The sequence below is a fragment of the Agelaius tricolor genome, unplaced genomic scaffold, assembly GCF_023055355.1.
Source record: "Agelaius tricolor isolate 1412-34295 unplaced genomic scaffold, bAgeTri1.0.p SCAF_1, whole genome shotgun sequence".
Lineage (NCBI taxonomy): Eukaryota > Metazoa > Chordata > Aves > Passeriformes > Icteridae > Agelaius > Agelaius tricolor.
Window position 1 is genome coordinate 63,025,784 of NW_027269261.1, and position 17,400 is coordinate 63,043,183.

A 17,400-nucleotide genomic window follows, 5' to 3' on the forward strand; every position below is an offset into this window, starting at 1 on the left:
AACAAAAAATAGGGGAATAAAACCACGTGAATGCACTCTTAAAAGTCGAATTGCCGTTGGGGGAAAAAAAATCAAGCACGCAAGAGGAGGGAAAAGGAGGGCGGAAAAAAGGATAATAAGTGCTTATGATGCTGTATCTTTCTTGTTCCTCACCAGAAAGTTATGTCTAGCAATTCATTGGTCAATACAAACCAAGAAAAATTTAGACATTTTGCCCCTATAGTTCAAGTTACTTGGATTTTTATATGTGCACAAATAATCTTAAAACACCATTTCAGCACTGTTGCAGTTTGTTTGGGGTCACTAATATAATTCCAGAGATTTTTCAAAATGAGTCTACATTTTTTCTTCAACACTCCCAGCAGTCCGGGTTAAAATTTGATGTTAGTTCTTACTGCACAGGCTGACAGCCCTGAAATCGTTGCCTGCTCATGACAGCTATCCTAATTCACAGCCAAAGATATTTCAGAAAATCACAGAATGGTTTGGGTTGGAAAGGATCTTGAAGATCATCGCGTTCCAACAACCCCCCCCCTGCCATGGGCAGGGACACCTTCCACTAGACCAGGTTGTTCAAGGCTCCATCCAGCCTGGCCTTGAATACTTCCTGGAATGGGGCATCCACAGCTCCTCTGGGCAATCCATTCCAGTGCCTCACCACCTGCCTCCTATAAACAAACTACTTCTGAAGCTAATAAAGGGTAAGTGGTAGTTAGCTTTCAAGTTCTAAAAATGTTTTCTTAATTGTTTGTATTTTAAATAATTTGCACTGTTCATTAGACTAGGGCTGCAGAATCACTGACCCTGCAACTTAAATGTATTCTTCATGCAGCTCAAAAGGCACAAAGTGCTTGTCCCACAGGTGAAAAGAGTGTTTTAAAAGGTAATGAGATGAAAAATTAAGACTGAGATTTTCAAAAATGCTTTTGTTTTTTTTTTAAAGCAAGCAGTGCCCGTACAAACAGAACATGGTTGGCTATTCTACCTGAAGCAGCTCACTTGCCAGATGTGCCAACCTGCAGAGTGCTAGGCAGTCCCTTTGCAATGGCCTCACCTGCTCCTTTTCTCTGTTACAAACAGGCAAATCAAATCTTTAGGGTTTACGAATGAGGATTGTTCTAAACGTAACTAGACTTTGCTCTAAAGTCAGTCTTTGTGCAAAACATCCAACACAAAACCTGCACTTAAACCACCACCAAATAAAACACCTGCAATTACCCGGGTACTGACAAGCCTGATTTGTGAGCCTGTGTTTGAACACAGTCCTGTATCAAAAATCTGTACCCAAGTACCACTGAAGGAACACATATTTCATGTTGCAAGAACAAGATCTTGTTCTCTCTGAGAGAAAAATGACTAGTGACCATAATTTTCCAGTTACTTTAGGAAAGTTGTTACTGCCGTTTCACTCAGAGCAAGGCTCATTGGATAGCACACTTGTTCAGTTTCACACATAATTGTAGTTTGTTTTCTTTTAATGCCACTGCTCTATACAATGAAAACCAATAAAACCCAAGAACCAAGTACTTTTAAGACATCTTTGCTTTGCGTGGCTGGACATAAAAATATATGTGAACACTTTGGAAATATGAAAAGGGTGCGTACAAAAATGATGCACATGGGACTTTTGAATTCTGGGAAGAGGTTGGTCAAAAAGATAAGAGGATACATGTCATTTACTACAGCTGAGAGCAGCAGCAAGAACTACCAGGTAAACTGCTGTTTACTAGCATTTCTTAGCCCTTTGTCAGAGCCTGTCTCAGAGTGAATTCAAAACACAGCTCTCTTTAAGGACACAACATACTACACACACAAAAAACCCAACCCCCAAATCCAGCCCTGCCAAAATCTCCAACCTCCTTATCTGTGTTTGTAAAATACAGTATTGCTGAAATTCTCTTTTTTATGAGGTGGCACAGGTATTTGTCAGCATAACCTGTGATCTAAGCTGCATCCTTTCATCTTTAAAATGTTATAAAGTTTGTGAATAAAAGAGAAAGCATCTGTAACAAGTTTCTGAATGCATAAATTCCTTTATTGAAAATATTGTGATAGCACTGCATTACATATATTCAATATTCATAGTTTCAAGGGTCACAGAATTCTGATTGAACAACACTGTTTTGAATATAGACCACAGCGTTTAGATATGCTTTGACAAGGATAATATAGTGGAGTAAGTTGTAGGTAGCAAGAGTGAAATGTATGCAAAATGTTGAACTTGGTTTCATTTTGTTTGTTGTGGGGATTTTTTTGTTGGGTGTTTGTTTGGTTGGGTTTTTTTAAACTATTAAGTGGTCTTCTGCCACCATTTAAAAGAGCAAAGTGTGTTAGATATTCTGGGTATCTTCAAAGCATTATGCTGTTAACAACTTCCAAAATATTTGAAAGCATTACCGGTAAGAACTTTATTTATGGCTGTAGTGGACCACAAAGAAAGGAAGTGTGAAAAGCTCATGTGCAGTGTGTTACAGGCTTACTGTGTATAGCATTGTTTTTATTAGACTGTGAAACTTCTGTGCAATATTAAGATTTAGAAATGCTTTTGAAGGAAAAGCAATTGGCTTTTTTAAATTATTATTTATTCTAGTCAAAAAGGAAAGAGCAGTAACTAAACTGAGTTGTATTACTCAGTTAATAACATTCCAACTTTAGATTGTATTGTTTTAATGCACGCTACTGTCTCTAAAACCTGCCTTTCTCAGGACAATGAAACACTCAAGTCTAAGGGCAGGACAGCATCCTAATATTAGGCCTGGATTGTGTAAACAAAACCACAGCTAAATGGCAATGCAGAATTCCTTAGCAAACAGTGAAGATTGCCAGTCCTCTCTCACACTCTCCCCATTTACCAAATGTTTTATAATCTTGTAATATATTTTATTCGTAAAATAAATTTTACAGATTTTGTAATATAGAGTCTTTTCAGCTTTGGTGGGGAGGAGGGGGAAGTATCTGATAATTTCATTAAAAACAAACAAGAATAATTAGTTGACTGTCAAATCCTAAACCAGACTGCCGCCTGAAGTATTCTTTTAAAGGAAAATATATGTGTAATTATTAGGAAAACAAGTTTTACACTAATGTGATCTGGTCTGTTAGGAAAAGAACTTTCTTCTCTAAATCTCAATTGTATTTTCTCCTTAACAAATTCTTCAATTTGTAGAGAAATGCTCGTAAAAGCACAGTGGGTGGCTTATTTTGAACCATTTTGTGGTGATACAGAAAACCAGGAGATTTCTCTTAGAAATCTCCTTCATAATCAGTCAAATAATACTGAGGCAGGTGCTCAGAGCAAGCTATCCCAATTCTGTGGACTGCAGCTGAACTGATAAAGTCTACATCAGGGGGCAGTTGCCCAGTGTCTCCATACACTGCCAAAATAGTTATCTATTAACAGGAATGTGACGGCAGAGTTAAGAAGAAGCACTATCCACCTTCTCCCTCATTTCAGGAAAAGAAAATGAAACAGAATTATGCACTCAAGTGTTTCTGCCAGGAAAACAAACCCTCTAATTAGGGTATAATGAAAACCTAATCTCATTTACAAAATAAAAATATAAAAATTAACTTCAGAAATCAAATAAATTGATTCAGAATAAATGCCAATGCATAATAAACCCACCTCAACAGTAATTATCAAAATGAGATTTGAAACATTGAACAAAAAAACTCATAGCTAATACATTTACAAAAAAATCTACTATACAGTAACAATAAATAAAATAATTTTAAAAAACATGTTCCCTTAAGTGCTGTGTACACCTATTTCTGATTCTTTTCCATGGCAAACAGTATGCTGTAGATTTTGGTAACGTAACCTTTTATTTTTGGTCAGCATTTGCATGTTGAACATAAATACACATGGAATGTACTGGACAGTTAAAGTTCTTCCACAGGATCTTTTTCACAGTTACATAAGAAGTTTTCAACTTATACATCATGAACATTTTCATAAGCATTGTATCTTCAATGGAAGAGTGCTGAAGAGGAAGTAAAAAACACTTCAGAGTGATCTCTCACTGTTCTGTCTCTTACTGCCTCTCAAAACCAATTCTTTCATTCTTGGGTTGTTTGGCTGGATTTTTTGCGTAGTCATGCTCTGGTACAAACTTGAGGAAAAAGCGTGTAACGTTGTGAGGCAGCCTGCACCTTCTGGATAGCTTTAAGTGCCTAATGGATCCAGTCCTTAAGGCAGTCAGTTTCACTCAAATGTCCATACTTCTACATCTTGTATTATGAAATCTTCTTTCTTAGTTAAGATGTCATTATTGAAGGTGCTGCAGGAGTTGCTTCGCCCATGATACAAATCTGCATCTAACCATAAACCAAAGCGACCACTAAAGGGAAATACACAACAGATTTGGCATTAGATGGAACAGTAAAAGCACTGGAAGCTGTATAAACAATCAAAGAAGCGATACAGAGGAATCTAGGTGACTCTGAGCCAAATGTGAAGAGCTCAGTACTGGCAAAGCACTCTCCAAGAAGCTCATGGAGGGAGCTGTTCCCTTGCTTTTGTTTGCACCAGCGAGCAGGGCAGCGCGCAGGACCCTGTGAGTGCCCACAGCCCTGGGCCACACCCAGCTGCCCACACTGCCAGCTGTGGCTATACCAGGGCACAGGCCTTGGGGTCCCTTCCCTGGCTGCTTGGATGTGGGCAGAGCACCTCCTGGTTATCCACTCCCAATGCAAACCATGCCCAGCTGTCCCATGGTGCAACCCCCAAGTAAGCTTTAGATGGTTGTACAGTCTTAGCCCTTGATTTTATACCTACTGACCTTTGAAGCTCATGAACTGATTATGCCCTGTCTGTATCCTTGCTATGCGCATCAACAGAAAAACAACAACTTAGTAAGAACCACTTGATAAACCCTAGAAACTGATGGCAAAAATGCCATTAGGGATTATCTTCCAGTGACAAACCGCTTCAGCAATGAGTGATGGATGTATCTACCCAAAACATCTGTTTTTTTTCCTGGCTAAAAACAACTCCAACTCTGCAACAAACCCTACTTGCCTAACATCAGTCACTCTAAGCAAACAAAATTCCTTTCAGTCTGTAACCGAAATTAGATTGCTGAGGTATCTCTGCTAAACAGCTTACTAAAATTAAGTTCAACCACGTTACTGTGAAGTTTTTCTTGCACCTACCATTGTCCCTATTTCTATTAAAAATTAAAAAAAAAAAAAAAGTTGGCTGTATGATTTGAAAACCAAACACTCACCCTCCACCTCCAAGCTCCAGAGAGGTAGTGTCTCCATTGATGAAGTAAGTGTTTTCTCCACTCCATTTAAATACCTGAGGAGAGGAAAAAACATGAACATATTTGGACTGAGGATTCTTACAATCTCAAACTACTGAGTACCTACTCTTAGCAGCTAAGAGGTGTGGTCATCTTTTATCTTTTTCTTGAAAGAGGAAAAGGTAAGGTAGAAATTAAAAGATCAATACATATTTAAAACTATGAACAAAGCATCCTAATCCTTATTTTAAATGCTGCTTCCCTCTCTAAATCGAGTGGTACCCTGTTAAAAAGGAAATGTGTTCAATATGGAAAAGTGCATAAGCTATGAGCATGAAGGGGTATTTCAGTTGCACTATTATCTCTGTTTTGTGGTCACTGTGATCCTAAGAATGCATGACATTATATCATGTTCTTGATATCATTGCCTTCTAAGGTGAGTCTTTGACACTCTTTAAGTCCTTCCTGCTTCCCCCTTCAACTCATTTAAAACTCTCTCCTCACACTTACAGACTGTCCCCTCTTCAGATAATTACAGACACTTTTGCTTGAAGTATTGCATTGAAGCAATGAATGATTAACTGCATTCATCAACATCTGGCACCTCTTCTACACTCAAAATCAAAATCAAAAATATGTTTCAGAAGTGAAACCCAAAAATCTTATTTCAGAAAGTGGACACTCACTTACCTTGAAATGTGGACTGAAAGTGTAGAGGAATGTTTCACCAGTGCCATAGTAATGGTCACTAAACCTGAAGGGATGAGTAGCATATGCTCCAAATATCTGTCAGAAAAAAATGATTACACTACTTTAGTGGAAAGTGCAGAATTCAAGAGAAAAACCCCCAAAGATGTCAAAATACTTTCTAAGAACAACTAAGCTGATTTTCATGTTAGAAGAACCAACTACTGAAGTGTATCAGATGTGCAAGTATTCCTCCACATCTTCTGTATCCTGCAAGTTAAAAGCCAGATGACAACCATGGCGGCAGCAGCATTGAAGCTTCTAGCAGCTACTGAAGAATGAGACCTCCAGAGAGGGATTGCTTGTGACAGCTCCTTAACTGAGATACCTAAGAAAGGTATTTCCAGAGGCACTACTGCACGCACTGCAATTCTAAAACTTTTATTAGTGCTGAAGTACTTTCCTCTGGTAGCTCTAGTTTAGGCAGTAGAAAATATAAAAGAATACACCAATGTCTCATTTTGGTATGACGTGACTTCGCAGCATGACTAGCATTTCATAATGATCACTTTACAAAACGCTGCCCTTTCTGCCCCACCCCCTGGAACAAGTGCTCCTGACCTGGTTGTCCATATCCTTGATGACGAGGAGCACGGGACTGTCGAGAGCAGCCGATTTGCGGTACAGAGTCTTGAGGCTGGTGCCGTGCTCCAGTGTGCTGTATGCCAGGCGCCACGGGTAGCCCTGCACCCGCGCGGGCAGGCGCCGGGCCAGCTGCGCAGGGAGCAGGGAATGAGGGAAATGGTTACACAAGCAGCACAGGCAGTGCCCCAGTCTCTTTCTCGCACTCGACAGAGGTAGCACCACATCTCAGAAGGAAACCTGAGGGCTTTCAGCCATACCTGCTCTATGTGCATGTTCTCCAGAAGAGCGCTGTGATGCTTTAGGATAGGCAAAGTATCGTCATCTTCTTCTTCTTCATAGTAACTGCAAACGCTCTTTCGTCGTTTAGCTTCTTCTACAGTAATGATCTGTGGCAAGAGAACAAGTGTCCAACCTAAAGCACAGGTCTTACACCATCAATCCTCTGTTGAAGCCAATTCATTTAAAACTTACTCCTCAGCTGTCACACTGTTTGGAGAAAAAACACCATATGGCATAATTTTATCAAACACAGGTAGCCTTAAGGCAAATGGGGAAAATCTTTAGCTGGGGCTCAGTGCCACCATGGCACATAACAAGCAACAGCAAAAGCTCGGAAATGGAGCTGATGAGAAAGAGAAGGGGAAGCAACGAGGCCTAGCTACAGAACAAACAGGAAACCTTAAACCGTCTATTCCTTCCGTGAGTGTATCACCACAGTGGTCTTATCTAGGAGCAGGAATTTCAGGATGCAGCTGCAGAGCCCACTGTGCTCTGCTATGCACCTCGCTACCAATAAGGCTTCCAAATGGCTTTCATGTTACACACAGATCAAGTTTTACATAATTCCTCCACGCCTTCACGATCACTGCTGGAACTTGCAGAAGCTGTCAACAGTCAAGACTACTGGGAAGAGATGCCTGGAGGTCCTACACACACCTGCCCCTCAGGTGAGAAAGCAAATGCAATAGACTGACTCCAGGTGTGGATTAACCACACAACAAAGCACACAAGTTTTGCATGAGGACCAGGGCTGGTGAGGAGCTCTCACAGCCCTAATACTCTCAGTCACACTAGGCATCCTCAGTGGGATGAGAGCTACATATCTGCTGCATGCACTCATGTCCAGTCCATGCTCTCCCACAGATGCCTGGAGCTGAGCAGGGCATGTGGGCACTGGCACTGCAGTGCAGGGTCAGGAAAATAGAGGAAGGCAGGATCACAAGGGAAAATCCAGCCTGCAGAACAAACACTATGCTATGTGTCCCTGCACACCGAGCAGTTACAGGTATTCCTGACCATGACAGCAAAAGCTGTACAGCTTCATCCTGACCCTCCAGCCTCTCCTTCTGAGACTGCAGATAATCCTGTGCTGGAAAATTTTTCATATTGTCAATTTCAGGAAAGATTTGCACTGCAAAATTAGGGTAATTTAAAAAACCCCAAAAAACTGCCCACAACAAACTGCTCAGAAAAACCAATCTTTCTACTTGTATCATTGTTATTTTTTCACCTTCAGACTGGTAAGCCTTCACTCCTCATCTCCCAGAACATGACTGTATATTTTTTAATTAACACCTTTTAGACATTAAATCAAAAGTATACAACTCCCCTTTTGAGGACTTTCTTGTAGGAATAGTCTCCCCCCCCTCCAGGAGTGGGGAAAAAGTACCAGACAACAGCAAATCAACCAAGAGGTATCTGTAGCAAAATACAACTCAAGTCACTTAGGCAACCAGAGAAAATCTATTAACACAATTGTAAATTGCAAACTGGGTCCAGAGACAGACAAGCATACACATTTATTCAGTCTCTGAACTGGATATGTGAATGAAGTTCAGTCAACAACTGCAGAAAGAGGCATCTGCAAGATCAGGTATTTACAGACCACACAAAAGCAGAAATGCATGAAAAGAATTGACCACTACAGAAACTGGATCTACAAAGTATTTCAAAGATTTTATGGGGCTGAGAAAGGAAGCCACCTGAGGTAGAAATGCCCCTCACCTGAGTACAGAGCACGTTTATTACCAGGACAGAAGTTCCATCATCACATCCACACTGTTCAAATGGGAAATAATGCAACATACCTCTACAAAAGGTTCCTCCTGGTCCGGTCTGGCACAGTAAACAATTCGAATATTCAAAGGCATTTGTCTCTGTTTCATCATCTAGCAGTTTATTTTCAGTACACAGTATTCTATCCTTGCTCTAGTGGCAAGAGTTCTCAGCCCCAAGAGTGACAGACAGATACTGGCCATGGCATGCTGTGATAAAACTGCTTATATGCTCCTCTACAATTAGAGTTTCTGTTTCCCCGCAAGGGAGAGTGAAACTTTCACTCTCATCATTTCACAGTCATCATGCCCAAATTTGGACTTCATTCAATACAGATTTCCTGGCAAACCTACTTTAAATTGGTGAAGCTGGAATAAATTACAAATAAAAGAGACACACCTTTAAAAGCAGTTTCCAGCTTTTCTTCCTTTCAATAAATATCTAAAAAGAACAATGAGAGACAAGCTCCCCGTGCAGCCAGATCTCTCCTATATCTGTCTTTAGATCACTGACTCTCCTTCACTGTGGTTTTATGAAAATGGCATGCAAATAACTGAACAGTAAAATCTAGAGCAATGTATGACTGCACTCAGCTCTAAGCAAAACAAGGAAGACAGGTTTTTTATATTTCAGCTCAAAAAGCACTAACTTTGAGCAGCTACAAAACTGTAAAAATATTAGTTCCTTGGGAATAGAGGTTGCTACATTTCAAATGACAGGTCCCACTTCCACGCTCCGTTTTTCAACAGAACATACTGTGAAAATCAAAATGCTCAAACAAACAAAAAAGAGGGTAGTAGAATTTAAAGAAAACAAGTTTATGTTTAGGATGAATCATCAGATAACTTATTTAATCACCATCAAGATATTTCCCACTTTGGAATGTATGTGTCTGTTTCATTTATCCCATATTCTTAGCACAGAAAGTGTTTCAGCATTGAGACATACAGCTTTTAAAACTGTGTGTAAGCTTATTTCCCTTAGAAACTAGGCTTTGTACACAGAAGAAGGAGATAACAAGCATAGGCATGCCAAGTGGTTAAAACAGATTGCAGAAGACCACACATGAAAAAGCCAAAGTCCAATGATAAACTTATCCCACTTACACCCAATATTCAAACAGAACTGCTGTGTGCACCCTAGAAGCAAGGGTCTGGCCGATCACCACACACCAATCCATTTCAACCAGGACACAGGAGCCTAGGTTGATGTTTACATGCATATATACATTTCGAAGAATTTGTTTGTAGCATATAAATACATTAGGAAATACATTAGGAACTTAGCAATGCTGACCACATATGCCTGTATAGCTTTGCAAAAGACTAATATCACATGGTCAAAATATTTACACAACTTCTGCTGGTTGCACACCAGAGAGCTCCCAGTTGTTTACCTGCGGTTTCTAGGGAGAGAGGAAATGAAGACAGAAGGAATATGAATACATTAGTGAGACAGATACAAGCCTTAAGGAAACACCATAAAATTCTCAGAAGAACAACTGCTGAGATTATTAGCAGAGGATGCACACTTGACACGCACACGCTTCATGCAAAGGCAGAAAGCACTCACCTCCCAGCTTTTAGTAGTGGGCTCACTAAAGAAGTTGTCAATCATGTCAAGCTCCTCCTTTTCCACCACAACAAAACCTTGCTCTTTGGCATCTTTCCCATATATTTCTGGTGACCACTGAACAAAAAATGTGTACAAGTGATCCACCCTGTGAAGAGAAGAGGAGGAGACAACCATTGTTTAGTAGTCCATGAACCCAACACTGTATGTAGCACAGAGGTTTTGCCCAATGCCAAAGCAGGGACAACTACACAAACAGGATATCCATATGTACCTCCACCCTCCCATACCACACAAGGCAAAAGCTCCCTCCACCTGGCAGCCTGCACCACTTCAAGGTTTCTCTACTTGTATTTTCCTCCTCCCTTTGCAATATGCAAAGCCAAAGAATCATGGTAAAGCAATATGGCTTGTCCAGTCCCACACAATTCATATTAAGAAGTCAAATTGATTGATATTAGGTCATAGTCACTAAAGTTAATTCTGTAAAACATTCACTTTACCCATTTAGTTTGACTTCCAGCAATGAGATCACCAGTGAAGTCTACACTACAGTTTTAGCTGCCCTTTAAAAGTTATAGAGGCTAGCCACAAAATCTATTCTTCATTCTCCTAGCATTATGAACATAAGCTGTTACTGACAGCTTTGCTAATGATATAGTACCAGCAGCACATGCTCTTCCATAAATGTAGTCAGCTCTCAGCCACTGTCTTTAAAAAGATATTCCTTGACAACTTCCATAACAAACCACAAAACAATTTCTGAAGAAGGAATTTATGTATTAAGTTAAAATGACCACGTGCAATTTCAAACAGGAATACAACAGTGGATCCACTATACAAGAAGCTGAATTGCCAATAAAAAAATCAGACCCACAGCAAAGATGGCAGATAGAAAGATAGTAAGTGCATATGACATCAGATCTTCCTTCAGCTTTTTACTAGGAAGTTACATCCAGCAACTCTTAGATCAACAGAAAAAATCTTTTAGAAAAATAGACATTTCCCCCCCACCCCCCACCATATTTCAAGTAACTTGGATTTATATGTATGCACAAATAATCTTAAAATACCCTTTCAGCACTGTTAAAATTTGTTAGGGTCACTGGTATAATTCTAGATTTTTTCAAATAAGTCTACAAAAAGAATAAAGAATTTATTTTGCTTCATCACGGAAATAATGAAAAAGGAAAAAAATAGCATTGCTCACAGAGGTTTCAGAAAAAGCAGTCTGATTAGCTCTTTGCTAATTAATTTGAGCTTTAATTGAAAGAGACAACTGACTTGAGCACTGTGTATTTTATATGCAGTAGCCCTACTCTGGCAAGGCAGCTACTTAATTCCTACAAATCCCTAAGAAAGGACAATAAAAGTGTTTCCTGCTGTCTGGGTAAAATCAGTTTGAAAGCACATTTATGCAGGTGGATGAAGGAGAGCAGCACGCTCATATCTCAGAATCACAGAATGTATTTATGTTTTAAGCCATCTCTGGAAATCATCTAGGCCAGCTCCTGCTTATAGCAGAGCTAACTTCCAATTTAGAGGAGGTTGCAAATTATTGTCTATTTGAGTTGGAAAATCTCCAACAATGATTCTACAAGTTCTCCATGTCTTCTGGGGTTTTTTCTCTTTTATCTCATCACCATTTTCTCTGAAGCATGCAGCACATGATCTCAGAAGAGTACGGTGCCATCCTACATTTTCTGTTTCTTGTCCCCTCCCCTCCATTTTTTAACCAAGTGCCTAAAAGGAAGAGGGGATTAATGACTACATAAGTTGTTTGGCTGTACTTTCTTACTTGAGTCAGCAAGAAGTGAAGCCTTTGTTACTGCAAGGACACACCACTGACATGCTGAGTTTGCTCTCAACTTCCCCAACTCCTTTTCAGCAGAGTTACTCCCCAGGCTGCCTTTCCCCACCTACTGCTGCAGGAACTGCTCCATCCCAGGTGCACTACTTTTCCATTTGCCTTTTCTGAACTTCCTGACATTTCTGTCAGCCTTTTGTGTTGAGGCCTCTCTGAATAGCAGCCCTGCCCTCCAATTACGAGCACTCTCCAAATTTTGTGTCATTCCCTAAAATCACAGAGGTGTGTTCTGTCTCAATGTCCATGTCACCACTGAAGGCATTAAGCAGTATCAGTCCCCAAGAATACCACTTGTACCTCATTGCCACTCAGACCAACTACCTTTGAGCCCAATGGTCCAGTCAATTTTACAACCACCAGTAACCTCCCTGTCCAGGTCATATCTTTCCACTTTGGCTACAAGAATACTATGGAAGATTGTGTTGAAAGCCTTAGTAACGTGATGGTATCAATCCCTTGCTCTCTCCTTGCTCAAGGAGCTAGCAATCTCAAACAGAAAAGTTACTTGTTCAGTAGAAAAGCAATTTGCCCTTGGTAAATATATGACAGCTGATCCTGATCACTTCTTTTCCTCTGTGTGCTTGGAAATGGTGTCTGTAAGGACTTGCTTCCCAGAGACTGAGATGAAGCTGACTGCCCCGTGCTCCCACAGATACTTCCTTCATTTTTCTGACAATGGTTGCAACATTTGTCTTTCCAATTATTAAGGAACACTCCCCCTCAACACAACCTTTCAAAAGATGATAGAAAGTAGCTTTGTAATAACATCAACCAACTTCAATATATTCAGAACGTTTCCTGTCAGGCCCCATGGACTTGTATATGCTCAGTTTATTTAAGTAGTACATAACTAAGTTTTCCTCTGCAATGGACAGTTGATAAATCCAGACAGTCCAGATTTAAAAAGCAGCAGCATAAAATAGAAATAGGTGATTACAGAGGTGATGTCATTCTGAAAAGGGATGCTCTGCTAATAAAATCCTAACATTATGCTACAGTGGTATTTCCCAGCTACCAAATGTAAAACACTTGATACAATTTTTAAATTGGAAAGCCACTTCTTGAGGAACTTTCTTAGAGTCAACTAGACAGCTGTGAGAAAATTTATGCTACAACTCAATAGCTGTTTTGGTGATCACATGCTTATGCATGTATCATGCACTAAAAGAGAGACATCAATAAAACAAAGTACTTAGAAAGAGACTACTATAGAAACCTGAAGTTAGTAACTCCAGAAAGAAAATATTCAAAAGGCTCTAAGTCCAGCCACTGCTCCTGACCCAGACAAAGACATTAATCCAGAAGTATCCTATGACTTTGTTATAAATGTGCTTGACTAATGATGATTCTTCCCAAATCTTGAGCACTGAGGTATTGTAAGCCCTCATATGCTTTTATGAGCTTAGAGAGACTTCTATGAGTCCTCATTATAAGACATTAAGCTATAGATACAAAGAGGTTTTCAAAAATTTCCTCTGTATAGTTTGATATCTTATTATCAGGAGTCTAGCAGTATTCTCCTTATAAAAGGCTAATTTAAAAGGATTCTACATCTACCAAAAAAGTGGATGCCCTTTCAGCAGCACGATCTCAGTGCATTGTCTTTTATATCAACTTCAGTGCAAATTATAAAACATTCATAAAACAAACATGTTTGCAGCATTTACACTGGAAAATTAAACAGATTTACTTCTTCAATGAGGAACTAGTCAATGCTATTACTAACAAGCTAAGAAATTCTGCATTACTATCTGTGTCTCTGTGCAAGGCATTTTCTTGTAAAAGGTCTTCAGGAAATGTGTGACCTAATTACTGAGCTACTGCTACTCAAAATTCACTAGGGTAGGAAACCACATACCATTTAAACATAAATCCACATAGTAAGAGCACACACAGACTTACCCTCTAATACTGTAAGCTATACCCATTGCAAAACTTCCCAGCAAAAAAGTCAATCTCTTTTGTGACCAAAAGCATGGGTGCCCCTCTGCTCAGCTGAACCTTGCAAGAAGCTGCCCTAGGCTGAGTAATTCTGTATATAAGGCAACTCAAGATGCCCAGCATCCCCTCTGCACGCTGAGGTGAGCCCTGCTGTGACCAAGCAGGCAGCACAAAGCAGTGCTGCAGTCACTGATTAACTCAGCCACAGCGTGCTGGTCATGGGCCGACGTGTGCCGGGACACACTCGGTGCCTGGGAAACCGCCCATGGAGAGAGAATACCTACAGCAAATGAGACAGAAGACTTAGTGCCTTTATAAAGAATATCAGCCTAAAAGCCTTCTTTCTGTATTAATAAAGTTTCTAGAGGCTTCCAATAAAAAAATAAATATAAAAGTACTGGGCCCAGAAAGAAGCTAGAGCTGGCACATGGAAGAGAGCTCTGCTGGGAGCTGTGGGCTGTGGGACCAGGCTGAAGTTGGAGCCATTTTCACAACTGACGACAGAAGCTGCTTTAACAGCAAACACTATGACCATGGAAAAAATGTAACTAAAAGCAAATCAGAGGAAGATTTAACTTAACTAAATATAGATATGCAGACCAATTTTTTCACAATCTCACTCCAAATTTGGACAGTTTTTTTTTTATTTTGCTTTGTTGGTTTGTTTTTTTTTTTAATTACTACAAAACATTAAGATGCTGCACAAGCTACTGTGACTAGACTGGAGAAAGTGTTTTATTTATGGCTGCCTTGTGGCCAACAAGATGAGAGTGTTATTCTTGATATTTTCACACATGAATATAAATTGCATTTCAAGTAGTTTTAGATTTAGTTCACTATCTCCTATTTTGTCCAAAATAAGTGGCAAAGCTATCCCAAACAACCTACTGTTCATGGCACTCTCAAGATGCAACACTTAGGTTTATATTCTACACAATACTGATTCAAGAATATTCCCAGAAGGTAGGAAGTGTTGTGTTTTGCTTTGGGAAAGTATCCAAGAGCTTGGAGAAAACACCATCTTGTTCAAGAGGCAAAGACATGCCTGGCATTAACACAAAGGTATGAGTCTCACAATTAATTTCTGCTCCAAGTTCTACTTGATCTGTCATGCAATTCTGGGGTGTTAAAACAGGCATGAATAGCATTAAAAAGACTCAAACTTACAACCCATCATTTACCACTACTTTTGGTCAAGATCCAAACAGCAGCCCTGACATCAAAGATCTGGTATGTCAGCCAGCATGGCCAGGTGCTGCTGCAGCAGCTCACTGCTGAAGTTACTTTTTTCTCACTATAAAAACTGAAGTACAAACCAGTTGTCAACACTTCAGTTTATAAATGGATTAGGTCTGCTCACCATTCAGAAAGTTTCTGCTCATAAAAGGACAAGCAGGAAAGCTATTTCCCAAGTCTATGGTTAGAAGCTTGACAAATTTACCTGTTACACACAGCAGTGATTAGAGATGATCTCAGGCAGCTCAGCAGCTTTATTCACTGTTAGCTGCACTATCCCCAAAGTACTAACTGACCTTGTGTTGTATTACAGCATCACTCCAACTCATCACTCCAGCTCCCTGAAGTATTTACTCAAACTTCAACCCAGAATTTTCTGAACCCACCCTTTTGCAATCCCTGAGAAGCCAAGGACTGGGATCCACAGATAGCAAGCAAACCAAAAGCCATCCAGCTACTCTCCCAAGGACCACATTCCAGCTGGATTAAACTCTCCCTCTCCTCCAGGAAGAGTTCCAAGACAGCAACTTCCACACTACTACAGACAATCAAAACACTCCTTTTCAAACCACAAAAAATATAAACACTTAAATCAACACACAAGATACACATTTGGAATTAAAATGATTAACAAAAATTATTTTGAAAAAATTGACTGCATCTGAAAGAGACATCTCTGAGACGGATCACAAGTTCAGATTCCTCCTTCCTGGCATCTAATTTACCAGAATCACTGATTTTGGTTCAACAGACCAGAGAATTGCTCTAGTTGCCTTCTGTCAACAAAAGAATCACATTTGATTCTTCACAGCCTGTGAAAATTCTTGGGTGATTTATGTTGAAGATCATAGACCTCCACTTCTCTAGTTTGTTGGTTTGTTTTTTCGAGAGTACTATTTATGCATTAATACATATCTATAGGAAAACATTTGTGTTCCTCAATTTTACTGCAAAGGGACTATTTTTAATGGGACAAAGGACAGAAATCCTCACACCTATTTAGTTAGGAGTGTCTCCCTTTTCCCACATGATTCCCTTTGCTCATGTGAAATACTTATTTTTTTTAGCACTTGCACCTCAGTAGATTCCACGCCCCTCCAGCCACTGATCCCTTTCCCCCATTTCCTAGACTACAGCTGAAACCCTGATCATCTCCCAGTTCTTTTATCATATGTTAGCTGCACATATATCCATCTTTCCATCTTCCAGTGGCACCTGAGGCCTTTTTCATTCCCACTGAGAGCCATCCATATTAGACCATATTAGCAAGAAACATTGCTTTATGTCACTGGCATGCAATGAAATGAGGGCACCCTTCAGCATCCCTGCTGCACTTCACAACTTGGACCATGTAGGTAATGTAAGATTCAGCTCTAGAAAGCAATTCACATTTAAAAAAAAGTAACAGACAGACATTTCTGTGCTAACAGGAGTGCAGCTTACCTTTCCCGAGGAACAGCAAACCAGTACTCAGGTTGCTTTATCTTTTTACTGTACTGCTGAGACATGGTTGTGCTCTGAGACACAAAGGACTTTCTCATGGGCTTGCCTACTTTAATGCACAGAAACATTGGAGGAGTCTTGCTCTTCTCCTCTTTTGAAGGAAGCATATCTGAACAAGACACAAAAGAAACAGTCTGCTTACATGAAAGTACAAATGCTGCAGCTGATAAAACACTGACAAAGATTAATAATCTTGTGCAAAGGAACACTCAGAGGCACCATACACAGAATTACACCTGACTTCAACAGCACAGCTGGCTTAGTAAAACCACATTCATCCTAAACTAAGGCCATTTATTCCCATTTTGTCACAGCCTGTATCCCCCTCAGCTGTACAGCTGTGTACAGAACAGCCCTGTAAAGAAATGGGTAAGATGACCAGGCTGAGTGCTGCCTGCAACACAAGGCAGGGAAATAAAGGGGACATGTTAGGGTCCAGAAAACCTATCCAGGCTGAAGGGCAATCCTGCATGCACACACGCACGCACGCACGCAAAAAACCCAATCAGTTTCCCAACTCTGTTGGTCATACAGCCACACAAGCACCTTTTATCTGCACAAGACAAGGCCAAGCCTAGAAGCAGTTCAGGCTCCTTAAATTGCTAGTGTGACAAAAAAAACTTGCTTAATTAAGTACTGCTTCAGTCA

General features: G+C 40.0%; 1 protein-coding gene across 6 annotated transcripts in view; it reads right to left on the reverse strand.

The window, feature by feature from the left end:
• Nucleotides 1-2,013: 2,013 nt before the first annotated feature.
• NCOA7 (nuclear receptor coactivator 7) overlaps nt 2,014-17,400 on the reverse strand; it is an 85,267-nt gene continuing 69,880 nt past the window's right edge. For 5 of the 6 annotated variants that reach the window (XM_071437397.1, XM_071437386.1, XM_071437429.1 and 2 more), the window contains 7 exons: nt 16,693-16,861; nt 10,206-10,353; nt 6,836-6,964; nt 6,555-6,707; nt 5,937-6,032; nt 5,229-5,302; nt 2,014-4,340 (listed from right to left, as the gene is read on the reverse strand). In XM_071437397.1, the coding sequence (XP_071293498.1) occupies nt 4,205-4,340; nt 5,229-5,302; nt 5,937-6,032; nt 6,555-6,707; nt 6,836-6,964; nt 10,206-10,353; nt 16,693-16,861 (905 nt within the window). In that variant the 3' untranslated portion in view covers nt 2,014-4,204. Of the gene's footprint in view, nt 4,341-5,228; nt 5,303-5,936; nt 6,033-6,554; nt 6,708-6,835; nt 6,965-8,665; nt 10,154-10,205; nt 10,354-16,692; nt 16,862-17,400 lie in introns of those variants that run through there. The other variant, XM_071437440.1, reaches the window with a different exon arrangement.